The sequence below is a fragment of the Parasteatoda tepidariorum genome, chromosome 1 (assembly GCF_982258835.1).
Source record: "Parasteatoda tepidariorum strain Cologne lab strain chromosome 1, Ptep-v5.0, whole genome shotgun sequence".
In the NCBI taxonomy this organism is placed as follows: Eukaryota; Metazoa; Arthropoda; class Arachnida; order Araneae; family Theridiidae; genus Parasteatoda; species Parasteatoda tepidariorum.
In genome coordinates this window covers 80,876,920-80,895,195 of record NC_141755.1, presented here as the reverse complement: position 1 = coordinate 80,895,195, position 18,276 = coordinate 80,876,920, and the positions used below count along the sequence as shown (strand labels likewise).

Genomic DNA, 18,276 nt, shown 5'->3' with positions numbered 1-18,276 from the left:
TTCGCTGACCACAAAAAAAAAAGCTTCGCGGCCGGATGCGTCCCGCAGGCCGCCAGTTGGTAACCACTGTTATAGAAGATCATGATTTTTTTTCCAATTTAGCTTACATCATTTTTTACATTATTTTTATATAATTTTTTTTATTTTTGTTTTACTTTGGATAATAATTTCGTTCACTAATTGAAGAAAAATGTGAAATTTTCTTAGGCATTGTAATATAAATTTAAAAAATAAAAATGTAAAATATAACGATAGATTCAAAGAAACTCGATAAATATTATAGTAACGTTGTAAATTCGATTATTATCGCTGACAATAGTCAAATAACTATTTTACAAAAGAGCTTATACGAATATAATAAACAGTATGGTAAAAGTTGTAAGTTAAAGATATTCAGTAATTTCAATGGCACTTTACTAAGATTTTTAAATAAAATAAAGAGATGGAATAAAAAAGAAGCATATGCAATTTAATTTAAAAGATATTTTTAATATTATAGACTATTTTTGTTAAACTAAAAATTACCAATAAAATAAATTCTTGATTAGAAAGTTTCCATAAATCAAAAGACTTATTCATTTATTATTCCATACACATTTTACTCATGAACAAATTTTAGACTCCTTGATAATAACAATAATATTCTATTTTAAAGCACAACTTAATAATAAGTTTGCTTGCCGGATTTAACAAGTCTGCCGTGAACAAAACAATATAATATGGCTACGAAAATTAAAAGTCTGGCAGCGAAATAAATAAGTACTACTTAAAAGATGGCATGTGTGCCACATGTGGCACAAAGAGGATCGCACAGCGGCGCGCGAACTTATTTACAAATTACAAAGATTGAAAAAAATAATAATTTCTCTTTCAAAAACTTTATAAAAACAATTAATCAAATCTTCCAAGTCCCGCTTAAATTATAGGAAACTTTAGAAATTTGTAATAACAAGCATACAAGTTTACTTAGCTGTCAGCTATCGATGTAGGTTTGCTTCAATATATAGCTTTGAACAAATGTTTTCTACACTGAAAAAATTTGAAACTGTAAAATACAGTAAAAAGTACCGGCACTCAGGGTGTCGTTATTTTTAGCGTACACAGATTACCATTACAGAGGGTGTCGGTACTTTTTACCGTTAAATACATATTTATCGTAAAATGTTACGGAATAAAAATTTCTGATACACCGTAATTTTTACAGTAATAATTACCATAAAGTCCCTGACGTACTCTAATTAAATATTACTGAATGGATTTCATGGATGATGCACCCAAAATGCCAGTGTTTTGTACTTTAATTTGATCTGGAGATTTTTACAGTGTATCATTAGCTTAATAAAATCAAAAATGTCTAGCAAAATTTACTGCAACTAAAACATCTAATTTTGTTACGAACTTAAAAAAAAAAATTTATATATATTATTTTATTCAAAAGTCACGTTAATTAAAAACTTCCTGTGTAATTATTATATCTTAAAAATTAAATTTTCCAAGGTTTTTATTTTTGATTTATGAAAAACCTAATTGACTGAACCTTTTAATATTTTTATCCAAAATAAAACCTTTTATTTTATTTATTACATTTCGAATCATAATCTATTCAGCGAAATGTATATAATGATCGTCTAACGGTAGATCAATTGCAATTTCGATTAAAAATTCTCTAAAAAATTTTATTTTTTGAAGTATTACTTTTAAGTGAAGATATATGCATATTAAAATGAAGACGTCGCGATTTGTCTATTTTTTGGCACCAGTTAAATCCAATTATTATAGTTGTAATCCTTAAGATCTAAGCCATGTTCCTAGTTGCTTTCATGATTTAAGATAATTATCCAAGGTCGCGGTCAGCAAATCTGACATACCCTCATACAAAACATATAAATCTCTTTAATTCATTCTTAAACTAATTACAACTACTCAGACTTATATAAAAAGTGTCTAGCTTATCTAAGACGATGATCTAAAAAGACGGTGATCTAGTATCTCAGACTAATATAAAAGTAAGTAAAAATCTCATCATCAACTTAGAAATAATATTTTTAGTATGTGCAAAAAATTGGAAGTGGCAGGAATAATTATTCTTTTTCTAAAATGGTACTTTCCCCCCCAAAAGTTGGCCAGCACTGATTTAAAACAACGGAAATAGAAAAATTTCTTTGAATTGTCGAATCACATAAACCAGCATTGCAAGATGATGATCTAATCAGCGAAAAGTCTATCATGATCGTCTAACGGTAGATCAAATGTGATTTCTAATGAAAATTCTCTCAAATATTTTATCTTTTAAAATATAACATTTAAGTGAAGATATATACATATTAAAATAAAAATCACCAGCTAAATTCACTTACTAATATTTGTAATCCTTAAGATTTAAGCCATGATCGGGCTCTTAGTTTAGACCTGCATTATTTATAAGATCGAAGGTCAAGATCAGCAAATCTGAGACACACTCGTACAAAACAAATAAATCCCTTTAATTCATTCTTAAACATTCAATCCTGAAATATATGGAAGTTCTTTAAGTAAATCCTCTCTCAATGTCAATTGCACACAAATCTTCAGTTGGATTTATGGATTTTTTTTATCAAACAAATCTTAATTAAAAAAAAAAGGTTTGTGATTTTTTCATTCAAACTCAATCCAGTTGTTAGTGTTTTGATGAACTATCATGTTAAAGATCCTGTTCCGTGTTGTTTTTAGCATGAGTCTGCCCTAATTTGAATCTATTAATAGAGTTATTATTATTATTATTATTTTGCAATAACACTCTAATCTAATTGATAACTAATAAGTATTGGTCACGAGGTATGTAAGGTAATGATGGCATAATAATATGCTTATTCCCTTATTGGTGGCTCTTCGAGACAAGATTCAGTTGCTCTAAATTCATAACCCGTTGTATTCATTTTCTTTCTGTTTATTTAATTTCCGTCTGGCAAGAGCTATGACTGGTAATTCTTTTTTTGCTAAGGATTTTATATTCATAACACAGAATGGAAACTTTATTAATGACTTTTCTTCCAGCAACTTTTTTTCCCTACTCTATTTGAACTTGATAATGAATGCCATTACACGATGTTTCTTAAATCTTCTTCCAACATTTAGTTCTTTTATTTATTTTGGCTGGTTATACAAGTTTGCTGATAAACCTAAAAAATTTTATTATTTATTTTGTTTTTTAATGTATTGTTACTTCTCATAGTGTGCAAATGTATGTATTTTATGACTCTTTCATACATTTTTATATTTTTTTATATAAAATTTGTAAGCTAAAATATAATTTTAAATTTCATTTATTTATTTTGCTTAACTAAAAGACCATTGGGATATTGGATTAAATTTTTGATCCACTATTTGTAAAATATCTCTAAAGAAACATTTTTTTTTCCTTATATGTTTTCAAATAGTCTGGACATATTTTAAATTTTATTTTATACCCGGCATATTTTTGAATCCAACCTAGGAATCAAGGTTTAAGACAAACTAGCCATTGAGGTGGAATTTTGAATGAATTAACCCACATTTGCGCTACATAGTGAGGAAAACCACGAAAACCTCCAACGGTTTACCCTACGACAAGGAAAATCTAATCCATGATCCGTCTACCACTGAGGATATTTTACGTCCGGACTGCGGTTAGTGTGAGCCGGGAGCAGAATTCGTATCAACTAGCTACCACTGGGATTCGAACCGGGGCCATCTCATGGGGAGGCGAACGCTGTATTCCCTGAGAGAATCAGTCTGGACAAATCGAGGGAATCTATTTAAATTATACATGGATTAGTATTTATAAAAAAAACCGTCTTTAGTTTATGGAAAACGCCAAACATTCATATCCAGCAAACTTCTGTTCAAGTTCTTACTATTGATATTTTCTTTTACGTTTCAACAAATTTTTAGTATGTTTCTTTCTTTTCCTTATTTAGAAACTTTATAGGGACTGGTGTTCGATCCTCAGGGGTTACTTGAAGCCCTCCCAGCTTTAAATCGATGGGTTCACAGCTTGTCCAGGAAGTAAAGGTGGCTTGTGCGGAATACTGGCCACATTACCACAATCATGCCGTTGGTCACGAAATCACAGAATCTTAACCTCTTGGAACCCTCTGACCTACAACTGGTTGTTGCGGGAATGCTTTGAATATTAAAAACTTCATAGATTAAGTCATGCTTATTACCTTCTGAAATATACTGTTTAAGTCCAATGTCATACATTAAGAATGTAATTAAAATCAACATTGCATTCGATAGTACTGTATTTTTCGCAATTATAGAACTAAACGAGAATGAAAACATAAAAATATGAACAGATTTTATATTTTTCTAAACTAAGCCTTTTGGTATGTTTTATAAAATAACACTCATGGTTGCGAAAGATGAAATAATATGGTATTTTTGAGAAATTTTTGCAATTAAGCAGAGATAGTACCTGGATAATCTGATTTTTTTTCTTCTTCGAAGAATACGTATATAATAAGCGGATTGTAACAGTAAAAAAACAGTAGCTGTAAAAAAAAATAATGCTACCGATATTACTTTATTTATTACCCTATTTAAATTAAATTTCTCAAAAAATGCAAAAAATTATGATAAGGAAACCAATGTAAACATTAATAGAAATGGACAATGGATAATAAGAATCAAGACAAAAAATAAAATCTTTGGAAATTATTTATAAATTCTCTTTAGAGTTATATTGCTAATTCGTGCGAAATGTATTTTTTTATTGATTGAAAATTATAAATCATTATATGGATTATATTTTACTGTATGGATTATATTTTTTTTATGGATATATTCTTTGGATTATATTATATTAATCATTATATGGATTATATTATAAAGAGGAAGAATTTATTTATATTTGCTCAGAAATATTTTTGATAGCACGGAAAAAAGGAAAAAGATTGTTAAAAAAATAACTGACGTTATAATGATATATTTATTTATTTCTACACTCAAGAATCTGTACTAACCAACCATTGTTAGGTAAAAAAATACCAATTAAGTTAGCTAATGCAGACATGTACTTATTTTTAATAAAAGATTTTGTTTCAAAATTTGAAATAAAGAAAGAATAAATATAACGACAAAAAAAAAAAGGTTTTATTTAAACAAAATTTGAAATAAAGAAAGAATATACATAATGACAAAAAAAAAAGGTTTTATTTCTACAAAATTGAAAATAAAGAAAATATATATAATGACAAAAAAAAAGGTTTTATATTAACAAAATTTGAAATAAAGAAAGAATATATATAATGAAAAAAAAAGGTTTTATTTAAGCAAAATTTGAAATAAAGAAAGAATATATATAATGACAAAAAAAAGGTTTTATATCAACAAAATTTGAAATAAAGAATGTCTATAATGACAAAAAAAAAAGGTTTGATTTCAACAAAATTTGAATAAAAGGAAGAATATATATCATGACAAAAAAAAAGGTTTTATATTAACAAAATTTGAAATAAAAAAGAATATATATAATGAAAAAAAAAAGGTTTTATTTAAGCAAAATTTGAAATAAAGAAAGAATATATAAAATGACAAAAAAAAAAAATTGTTTTCCTAATCATATGCAGTGAACGAACTTTGAAGTTACTGGAAATGATTGCAAATATTAGTTTAAAAAAAAATAAAAAAAAACTTATGTCTGGATTTGTTTACTTACAATAAAAATTACTAATGTGTTTACTTACAATGAAAATTACTAATGTGTTTACTTACAATTAAAATTACTAATGTGTTTACTTACAATTAAAATTACTTAGAACGTAAAATTACTTTTGCATTTTAAGTTAATAATGTTTAGTTTTCGCTTTAACGAAGCGTAAAATTAGTTTTTTTATACTATAATTTTGAATGAAAAGAAAATAGGAAGAAGTTTATAAATTGTTATGTTTTCAGAAATATCCGAAAAGAAAGTATTATGATGATGTTCTTCTCTACGTAAAATACAAGTTTTCTCATAGGACAAAAAAAATGACAAACATTAACATAACCAAATTTATTGCTATAAAATCTGCTATTTAATAATTTTCTGTTTGTAATAATTAAGAAATATTTATTGTAGATACCTTCTATCTGAAATAAAACTGTGCATAGACATTTATCACAGATATTATTGATACATAGATCTAAAAATATTCAGTGCAAATATCTTTTTTTTTAAAAATATAAATAGCTATCATAGAAATAACTTGTTTAAAATAGAAATATTCAATAGAGATTTGTCATTCTATGGTTGAGTTACTGCAAAATATCAAATAGCTTTTAAATTAATATGTGTGATACTCAAAATAATGCAAATTGCTTGATAATATAAATTGTCAAACAAATAATAGTTAATTGACTGGAAATAATTAAAACTAAGCGAAGAGTTTTAAAAGAATAATATTTTGAAGGCAATAATAGGGAAGGACAAAACTAATTACAGAATATTTATTAATTTTAATTCGATTTTTATGCTCTGTTTCAAATTGATAGAAGTTTCGAGTGGTCTTTTAGAAGTTCTCTTATTTGTCACTACTTATAAAATTGAACTTCAATAGAAAAGTTATTTATTATTTTGCTCAAAATTTAATATCTTTGGAGAATTTTTTTTAAAAATCTCTGTATGAAAAGTTAGTAAGATCATTTTCATTTACTTTTTAAGGGGAATTTGGCAAAAGAATTCCATGAGTAAAATATAATCACAATAATGTTTTTATTTTACGTTACATCACATAAGTAAGTACGGAAAAATTATAAAAAATATTGTTCAAAATTTTTTAAAAGAATATTATTTGAACTTGTACTTGTCACTACATATAAAATTAAACTTCATCAGGAAAGTTATTTATCATTTTGTTCATAAGTTAATATCTTTGCAGAATTTTTTTTTAAATCTCTGTATGAAAAGTTAGTAAGATCATTTTCATTTGCTTTTTATTATATTATGAATTATATTTGGCAAAGAATTCCACGAATAAAATAGAATCACAATAATGTTTTTATTATAAGTTACATCACATAAATAAGTACGGATAAATTATAAAAAATACTGTCCAAATAATTTTTTCAAAAATATACTCCTAATTTTATGTGAAAATATGTCATTATTTACAGTGTAATTTATTTAAATTTTTTCAAGAGAGAAAGCAATAAATCGACTATTTTAAATTCGGACGGATGACTTATGATGAATTCTACAATTTATTTTTCATTCTTGAGTTTTAAATTTGTTTTAAGATCAGATCTTCTAAGACACCGGCAACCATAATATTTTCAAGATATTCATTGAGAAATATTATTAATGATTGAAATCTATTGTAAGAAGTTGCTCCGATGGTGTCATTCAAAACTGAAACTAATTTGTCATGTCTAATTGTAATCTTGCAGCTATTTATTTCCTGAAATTGTTATAATAAAAGTTTAAATCTTTGAAACGGTTTGCTGATCAATCGTAAAAATCGTTTCAAGGTTCACATATTAAAATATATGTTAAAAGATTTATTAATAATTACTCTCATTAAAATAACAGTTCATATTTTTGGACAATATTACGTATCTTCTGTATTCTGCCCTTGTTCCTTTAAATATGCTGTAATTTGAATTCATTATTTTTTTTTTTTTCAAATATTAGCTTAACATGTTAGAATCAGTTTTAAAGCTTTGAATTTTTGACTAATATTTTTAAAAAAAATTGCATTTTTAAACTTTTCAGTGGTGATGCGTAGTGAGAGTCGCGCCCTAAAAATGCAATGCCTAGATCCTCCTCTAACTAATTCCTCTATACTCAGATGGAAATTTTGGAGTGTGTGAAATCATAAAAAGCGTTCAAATTTGTTAAGTAATATGGTGATATTTTGCCTATAAAGACCCTGCCTCAGATCCGACTCCGCGATGGCTCAGGGAACAGAGCGCTCGCCTTCCAATGAGACGAACCGGGTTCGAATCCCAGTCGATACGAATTCCGCATCTGGCTTGCACCGACCACAGTGCTGACATGAAATATCCTCAGTGGTAGACGGATCATGGGTTAGAGTCCCCTTGCCGTCAGGCTAACTGTGGGAGGTTCTCGTGGTCTTCCTCACCATGTAACGCAAATGCAGGTTAGCTCCATCAAAAAGTCCTCCACGAAGGTCAATTTCTCCCAATACTTGATCCAGGAGTTCCCTTGTCTTCTGGATTGGGTTCGAAATTACAAGGCTACGGAGTTGAACATAAGTAGTCGTAAACCCATAAAATTGGGTCGGCTGTTCAACGACGGTTTTAAAATAAAATAAAATTGACTACTTTATAATTTTAATGCAAAAATGTATAATGCATCGTGGCGAAACATAATACACGAAATGAAATGAACTCTGCTTAAAATATAATTTACCAAATAAATCTATGCTAATACATCACCCAATATCGTAAGCAGCAAGTGAAAATTCCTTTTCTTCTAATTTTAGCGAGTTATGCAGCTTGGTCTTAATTTATACAGTGTTTGTATGGAGGGGGGTCGTTTAATATTACAGTCTTTTTTGTAAACAGCTGCAATAATTGGCATTTATTCTTGGCGCTTCATGTCAAGAACAAGTTCATTTCCTATCATTCCTGACGAGCGATATTTCTCAACTTTGTTTTAATTTCAGCACATGAATGTGACGTCACATACAGGTTTTAAGAATTTTCTTGCGGTCGTAGATCTGTTCCTTTTATTCCGCGATCTGCCCGCATTACAACAACGATTGGCAAAAGCAGCGATAATAATTTCCCAGATTATTTTTTTATTAGAATAATAATTTTTATACATAAACATCAATCAATCAAACCAGACCTAGTTTATATCGCATAAGTATTTATTAAAGTAATTTGGAATTCAATAACATTCTATAAGATACTTAATTGGCCATAACTTTGTATCGGTTAAATCTAAAATAATTGGACGTCGATGGCAATGAAGTCTAAAAGGTGTTATAAAAATAACTCCTTCTTACTAAATGACTGGAAGTCAATTATTGTATCCTTTTCAACTTAACTGTTGTAGTTGAGGATGAATTACAATTTCAACAGCACTTTCTTAAATTTAATGCGATATAGAATCATATTATTTACATTTTCATTAACATGCTTTCTTGTATGTGAGGCTAGAATCTTGCAATCAAAATCTTAATCACTTTCCGACTAGATAGAGCACTCACACCTCTATAGACGCTCCATACCTCATTACAAGACAAATTTCAATAGTTTTCTGCCCATACCAATAGGATTTATTCCCATTTTTATCACTAATATAATTCATACACAGTTAAAATTTTAACAGTTAAGAATTTAAAGTTCAATTTCTTAAGCGTATCTAAGTTTAAAAAAAGGAAAATAATAGGAATGAACCAGAAGCTTTATGTTTCAGTTTGAAACCGTAAGAAAGTTTTTTGTGAGGGAATTATAGATACGATGAAAATTTAATTAATCATATTTGTCTTTCGTTTTGATCTCTCAATCTCTCATATTTCTTAGTACTAAGGTACGATTTTTTGGAAAAAAAAATAGTAAGGGAATTTTTTTTTCTACATTGAACACAATTACATACACACATGTTTGTTAAAAATATCATTTTTTTTAAACTAAGAATTTTTGTTTTAAATCATTACAATATATTTTATTGTGCTAATAAATTATAATGTAGATTTTCTTATACAATTGTCTTATACTAAAACTCGAAGAAACACATATTTATTAATATAACATTTAAGTTACGAATTAAAAATAGCACCGCATGAGAGTATATTACAATGATTAATTAATATAAATATTTTTAAAACTATCATGGTTATTACATTTTTATTGAAATTTTAACTACTTATTTTAAATAATCATTGAACTTGTTTTAAATAAGATCCTTTAATCTATGATATCCGTATGTTTTAATTCTGGTACCGTTCAAGCAAGAGTATTATTACTTAAGCAACAAAATAAGTTCCAAGTTCCTTATAAGATAAATGTTTTGAGCTGCAAAATAATACGATCTCTTTTTTTATTATTTATCCATATTATAATAAGACTTTTTTTCTTTAAATATTCATATTATTTAATGCTTTTGGTTCTTTTGAAATTATATGAATCGAAAATAGCATATATTACCCTATATTTTTACCATAAGGTAATAAAAACATAGTTTTAATTTTTGAAGTGAGGTTCATAAAGTAAGAAAATCGGTTTTATTTCATAAAGTGAGGTACTTTAAAGATGTTTAAACTCATAAGGTGAGGTTCATAAAGTAGTAAAAGCACAGTTTTAATTCATAGGTTCATAAAATAGTGAAAGCGTAGTTTTAATTCATAAGGTGAGGTTCATAATGTAAGGATAGTCTTAAGTCATGAGGTGAGGTTCATAAAGTAGTAAAAGTACAATTTCAATTCATAAAATAGTCAAAGAACAATTTTAATTCATAAAGTGTGGTTCGTAAAGTAATAAAAGCAATTTTAATTCATGAGGAGAGATGTGCAAAGTAGTAAAAGTGACTTATGTTACCATGCCCAATATCGCAATATAATTTTCATGTCATAATTTTCACCATTATGTCATTATAAATTTTTATAGAATTTTCCGTAATGATCGCCCATAATCTGAATTTTTAGAATCCTTATGAAAAATAAATGATAATATGTTCTTACTTAAGGGGTTGTACATTATTATTTAAGTTAGGAAAAAAATGCTAATAAAATTTTAAAAAAGTATAAGATTGTAATTTTACATGGCAAAAGAAGAAGAAAGATTGAGTGAAATCGGTGAAATAGTTCCTGAGAAGCCAAATTTTAAAAATACGACTTTTTAAAATTTGATTTCTTAAGAACTATTTTACCGATTTCACTCAAATTTTGCATTTTGCCATGAAAAATTATATTCTTTAACACTGTAAAAAAATTGTATACCATTACAATTCAAAATTTTTTCACCTAGTATTAAAGAAAATAATGAAAATAATAAATATACACTAAAAGTTATTTTTTGCATGGCGTTATTTTTGCATGGTGTTATTTTTGGATAATTATTAACAAAAATTTTTCAATCCCCTTTAAAAGTTTTGAACAATAATAATGTTGATGAATATCAACATTATATTGTTCACAATATTAAAATAGTGAACTAAGCTAATGGAAAATTTAAAGAAATCTTGTAGAGTTGAAGATGATTCTTATCATGCTGGCATATAGAACAATGGAAACAATGGTTTATTCTATATTCCAAGAGTTAAAAACTCTGCTAAGGTTTAAAACTATTTTTCAATTCAGTCATCTGCATCTATTAAATAATAAATGTTGCCAAAGATTGAAGTAATTGTGTGGGATGCACGTGACCTTCATTGTTTGTTGGCGAGTTTTAAAACTAATAGCTTTGAGAAGTGTGAATGATAAATAATGCAATTTTCGCGTCTATCCTCTTATCCTTTAAAATGATTTTTTTTAAGAACGGAACTGCGATTTGAGATATATTAAATGTCTTACTGTTTCAAATTGAATTTGAAATTTTGTTTAAGCATTTTTAATTTTTTTCTTTGACGCAACAGACAATAAGTGAATAGGGATCAGAATCAAGTAATATGGAGAGAAAAAATATTTATCTGTTTCATGTTTTAATTTGTTTAAAAACAATTCGTTCCATTTTAGGAGCGTATTTTGTGTTTGAAAAGTTCTTAAAGGATATTTTATCTAATAAAGGTACAGAAAAGCCTCTCACAATCAGCCTTCATGTTTTCTGTTGCAAGATTTTTTTAATTTTTTTAAAGCGCTATAAATTATTGTTGAAGAATAAAATGTAATTCATAAAGCACGTAGATAAATTTTATGTCAATTAAACAATAAACAGGCACACATCTGCTTTTGTACTTATTCGAAAACAAAATGAAAAAGAAGAAAAAAAAATATTTTTTAAAATATTTAATTTAAAGAATCGTTTGCTTTCTTCCTCATTTTAAAATATTATATTTTTAGTAAGTTTAGGCATAAAACAAAACAAAAATAAAGCTGTTTATTGTTGATCTGGAACAATTTCTAAGTTGTTTAGAATTTTGAATTTAATTTTAACGTATCTTTTTCTTTAAGTACGAAGACAAAGTTTTCTTATACTTAAAATTAAAAGATAACAACCTCAGGAAAATCGAATGATTTATTCCACTTTCCCGAAGCATGAAATCAACAAACGACAATAAAACAAAATTTGAATGAAATACGACAATAAAACAAAATTTGAGAACAGATGAATATTTTTTATGCCTCATTTATTAAATTTAATTAAAAATTATTCTCCTGGGTTTCTATTATCCGCAAGTTCCGCGAAGAGATCGTAAAATATATAGCCCGTGATCGATCATTGATTTTATTTTTTTTTAAATTAAGAAGTATAACTGAGCACTTTAATGAAATAAATAAAAATACATATAATCACCTTGTTGTTTCAGTATTTTAGGCGTAGAACAAAGATTTGTGTTGTTCGTTTAAAATATATATGCATGATGTATGAATACATTCTTAAATTATATTCCGTATTTTCATCTTACTTTTTTTTATTTGTTTATTTATTTTTTCTAGCATTATCCTAGCATTCTAGCATTAATCTACTTGAATTAACAAGAATTTCAGGTTAAATTTTTCCTTTTTTTCTCTGATATCATATTTTCGAAGTTTCTAAAAACGTATTTAAGGCTTTGTATAACTTTTTAGTCAAAGTTTATGAATCAGTGAACTCCTGAATATAAGTTGAAAATAGAATAGGATTAAAATAGTGTTCCAGAAATTTTTTTTTAACAAAATTACTTAAACTCTGCAGCAACAAAAATTTCTATTGATTTATAAGCCCGTAGAAAATCATAAAACTACCTATAGAAATATATACCTGCCATCTTTAATATATTTTTGTAAACGCAATTGTCGATTGCTATCATTATTAGAATAATTTTTATTCCATTCCATGTAATGAATGCAGATTATTTGTAAATAAACTAGTTCCAAAACGCTTCTTAAATTTTTTGTTGTTACTTTAAAGATTTAAGAAAAAAGCTTTTAAATTTAAATTAACGCAGATGATCATTTAAACTAAGTTAATTCTAAAGAGAATTTTTTTTTCTCGAAATTCCTATTTGTTCGAAAGTTATTTGAAATTTAAGTGCTTCTTTGAATTCTTTTCAGCTTTTTTGCTTTAAATATTGACGATTTATCCATTGTTGTAGAAAATTTATTTTTCCCATGCCAGATCTTTATTTTATAAGATCGCGTTCGCATTAATCTTAAGTAACAGAAGAAAAAGAGATCACATGTTGCAAGATATAAATCTTAAAATTCTTAGCGAAATAGTAAAATTAAAAAAAAAGAAAAAAAAACTGAATAAAAAGCATTAAAAATTGCTCCTTAGTTGAATTATTCTAAGTCTCTTCAATGGGTAAAATTACTACGCACTCATTTCATCTTATGTAGTACAACCTGCATTCTTAAGGCAAATTTTTTTTCTTAAGTGCAAATGATTATTTTTCAAAACTCGGTAATCGTCTATATTGTTACGATTAACACTTTAACAAAATGTTCAGTGTTCTTACGAGAAATATTTACTTTAAGAAAAAATAAACAAAGATGATTGAGAAGCAATAACTGGGGTTGGCGAGTAGGGGACAAAGTATTCTAGTTTATAAAAAAAATTCTAACTCTATTAAAATTTTTTGAGAAAAATGTGGAGCTTTTTAAAAACAAAATAACGAAGAATGTAAAAAGAATAAAAAAGTACGTGTATGCAATATGCGAGTACTATTCTGAGTTCTAATAATATTTTGAATTCTGAATATATATTACGAATATTCTGAATATTCTAAGCAAATTATTTCATAACGGTAAAAATTCAACTTACCGGAAAATTTTTCTACCTTTTCAGATGAAAATCATTCATAAAAGAAAAAAAAATCCCTCGCGTGAGTGTATGAAATTTGTGAAAAAAAGAATAGAGAATAAAAACAAAACAAGAAGCTAACCTATTTAGGTTAAAAGCTCAAGCAATCGAATTAGATCATAAATGTTTAGTTTGGGAATATAAATTACAGCAATGCTTTTTTTAAAAAAAAAAAAAAAAATTAGATGTTTATTTATTAAGTATAGCATGACTAATTTCGAAATCTGACCATACGTATAAAAAATTTCCTATCCGCGTTTATCACTTTTTGTAACTATTTCTCGGAATTTCGTCTAATAATGCCTTTTATGTTCAGTAATAAAAAATATCCTGTCCATATGTCTGTAAAAAAGATAAATATTTGGAACTTTATTTGCAAACACTTTTTTATTTATTTTTAGAATAAGAACTTCTTCTTTCTTTTAATTTCATGTCATTAATAATAACTTCGATTCCTTCTTAATTTTATACAAAAATTCATTTTAATGTTATTATTCTCCACATTATTTTGTCTTTTAGATATGAAATACGTAACGTTTCTAAAGTGTCATTTTCCGTTTCAATTTCTTTAATCTCATATTAAAATTCATCTTACTTAGTATTATTTTGTTTTCAGAAATCAAGCAAATCTGTAACGCTACCTAAATGTAATTTCCCTCTAGCATTAAATTTAAAAAAAATATGTCTTTTAATCTCATAAGAATATAAAGGTTATTCGTCATATATATTCTACAAACTCGAATGCATTACTTTTAATTTTTTCTCTTTAATTTCGTATGTTTATGTATAATTTTATTTAAAACGTGTCGTTTGAGTTCAAATATACTTAAAACATTCGTCAATCTCACCAACATACATTGAAAAGCATTTTTTTCTTTTTAACCTCATACGAAAATTACGTTGAATATTTATCAAAACTTTATAAACTTTGTTGTTATAGTTTTCAATACCTTCCAAATGAAAAGATTAATTAAATAAAAAAAATCATTCTCAGCAATAATTAAATTCAAATTTAAAAAACAAACTTTATTTTTAACCTCACATGAAAATTATACTGATTATTCATCAAAATATTTCCTCGTTCAAGCACTACCAAAATATCAACGGTTTCTAATAACAATCTAAATAGAAAAAAAATTAATATAACATAGGCAATGTTATTTTCACCAAAGCATAAGCTTACATATTTTGGCACGATGTAAATTCCACAACTAGAAATATCTTTTAAAATCAATTACATATGAAAAAAAAAACAAATGGGAAATTCCTCAAGAAGGGATTCAGAATGATTAAAAAAAAAGACAATGTAATGGTTTCTAATGACAATCTAATTAAAAAATAAATAAAACATAAGCAATGTTATTTTCATCAAAGCCTAAGCTTACATATTTTGGCCCGATGTAAATACCACAACTAGAAATATCTTTTAAAATCAATTGCACATGAAAAAAACAAATGGGAAATTCTTCGAGAAGGGATTCAAAATGATTAAAAAAAAAAAAAAAGAAAAAGAAAGAAAAACCTACCTTGCAAGATGCAATGGTAAACAAAGATGAGTAGATGAAGATGTCTGCATATTTTTGAGCTCATAATTCCACACTTATGATAATACGTATCAATTTCAGGTCAAAAAGACCCCCGATGAGATTAAAAACACATATCACATATTATTCCCGATGATATTTAAACAAGAACATCGAATTATTGTTCAGGTCATGTTGACTGGTGTTCTAGCGTTCATAGAAAGTTAATGATCTGGCAGATTGTGCGGGCATCATTTGTTGGAGCGGTCCTACGGGCACGGACCGTATCGAAGATCCAACAGGTATTTGAGGTGGATGTTTATCCTAAGTTTTTGCCCAGGTGCAGGGTTGCTACATTTCAAACGGTCAGAAGTTCTAAATGCGCCACTCAAAGTTATTTGGCGCACTAATTTGTATTTTGTAACCAGTTAAGTTGGTGTATTTTGCTACAAAAGTAGGAAGGATTGTACTTTTTAAAGTTCGTCTTTTGTTGACCTAAAAGTAAGAGAAAAAAAGTATGTAATTTAAAAGAAGAATTAAAGTGATGACCTTAAAACTTAACAGGTGGTCTATTGAACTGAAAACTGACCTTAAACTTCTCGTTATGTAAAACCATTTTTTTCAAACATAACTGTTTTTTTATTTTATTATTTTTTTTATGTAACTTAAAATACTTTATTAATTTTATGAAATATAAGCTGAAAGTTTCGTTACATGGGATGGCAAATTTATTAATTCATTTATTTTTATCAATTAGTTTATTTTATTGTAGTGAGTTCAGTGATTTTTCTAAGGAAAGAAACTAAATTACGACATAAATTCTGATTTTACTTTCTCGCCGAGCTCATTTGAATCATTTGAACATAAATTTTTCTTTCACCATTTGAGACAAAATTAAAAGTTACTGACCTTTCATTAAGCATCCACTAGAATTAAATTCTAATTAATGACTAGGTTGAAACGGAAAATTCTAGCGTTTTATTATAATTTCTGTTACTTCTAATGTAACTAATTATTTTACATAATTTTAAAACTATTAAAACATTGTTTTGTAATAATTAATATTAAAACTCTTTCACATTATTTGTATCTATCAAATAATCTTCTTTGATATTGAAGCTGAAAACAAAGGTTTCTTAAATTTGTGACTGTTATAGCCCCCGGGTAAAATTCAGTACAAATTTTTTCTATCTAACATTCTAAATTTGATGAAAGCAATGTGTGACAAGAAAATGTGCCTATCGAAGAAAGTAAATTAATGGAAAATCGAAGACAAAAATAAATACTTTCAATGTTAAAACACAGTTTCATTGTTTAAAATTGCTATTGTCAGAATCATAACTGAAATGCACAGAAATCTTAACTTAAGAAGAGGACGATACACTGCAGGAGACTCTTTCCATGGCAAATTTTGTTTCGCCTTCATTGGTATTTTAAAATTTAAGTTTAGAAAAAATTTAGTTCAGAAAAACCGTGAGCATACAATGAACGTTTCAAACGTTGGAAAAATGTTTCTAAAATATAGTATTTGAAACTTTATAGTTTATTCTAGATTTACCTAAACTCTTTTTTTTTTTTTTTTTGTATACTTTAAAATCTGATTACTTGTAAATTTATCCGAAATTTAAACGACCTAGATAGTCGGAAAGTGGACGAAATTTCGATTCGCGATAAATGGTACGTATTCTGAGGTAAAATGGCGATGCAGTATGTCGCAAAAATATAAATTTTTATAGAACTAACCAGCGTTTGCGTTACATGGAGAGGTAAAACACGGGAACTTTCCACGGTTAACCCGATGGCGTGGGGATTCTAACGCATTATCCGAGTTACTATTACCACATGATACTATAAACATGATAACTATAACCACTGAGGATATTTTTCCTTCACTGCTGTCGGTGCGACTCAGGAGCAGAATTCGTATCAACTAGCCGCAACTGGAATTCGAACCTAGTTCACCTCATTGGGAGGAGAAAGCTATATCCCCTGAACCACCATGGCTCAATTCAGATTTTTATCAAATTTCGCCAGATTAGAAAGTTGTAACATTTTCAGCTGTCATTACGAATCCTTTTCGTTTCTTTTGAATTTTACTCAAATCGCCAAGGTCAAATTAATTTACGCATTAAGAAGTTTTGAAAATTTGGAGGTTAAAAATTTAAAAATAAATCTATATCAGAAATCTTAGTTAAAAAAAATTGCTTAATGCGAGATATATGCACAGTTTTTGTCGGTGGCGAGAATTGCAAACCACAATTACGATGTGAAAAACCACAATATCAATGTTTTCCACCGATGAAATTATTCAGAGCTATTACGAAAAATTAATCCTTAATAATATTTTACAATTTTGTATTAATTATTTTATAATTTTGCATTAATTATTTTAATTTCATATGTTGACTGAAAACAATTTTATTTAAAGCTTATTTCTTAAAATTTGATTTATCTTATTAAAGATAAATGAATTTTATAATTGATAATACATTATTTAATAAATGTAACTTTTTAAAGCTAAATAGCTACTTAAAAATAGCACGAATTTTTTTGCTTCTAATAATCAAAAAACAGTTGCAAGCCGTTGTAAGTAGGTCCAAACTGTTTTAAATAGGATAATTATAAAATGTTGCATAATGAGGTAATATCACTGAATTCCTTTATAATAAAAGTACATGGCCGTTAGTTTCAGCATTGTAATTTGGAATAGGAAAAAGTAAAAACGTATTAATTTACAAATAATAATAGAGAAAGATTATAAATAAGCATTGGATGCAAATAACGTAAAATAAAGAAAGATTTTACAGTTACAAATTATTATATAATATTAACAGTTATATAATAT

At 26.9% G+C, this 18,276-nt stretch overlaps 1 protein-coding gene across 1 annotated transcript in view; it reads right to left on the bottom strand.

Moving 5' to 3' along the window:
- The window catches only part of LOC107441235 (tyrosine kinase receptor Cad96Ca), a 78,094-nt gene extending 62,340 nt beyond the window's left edge, over positions 1–15,754 (bottom strand). Inside the window, 1 exon segment of the mRNA XM_087167563.1 lies at positions 15,435–15,754. Within this exon segment, the coding sequence (XP_087023689.1) occupies positions 15,435–15,498 (64 nt within the window). The 5' untranslated portion in view covers positions 15,499–15,754.
- Between the last annotated feature and the right edge of the window lie 2,522 nt (positions 15,755–18,276).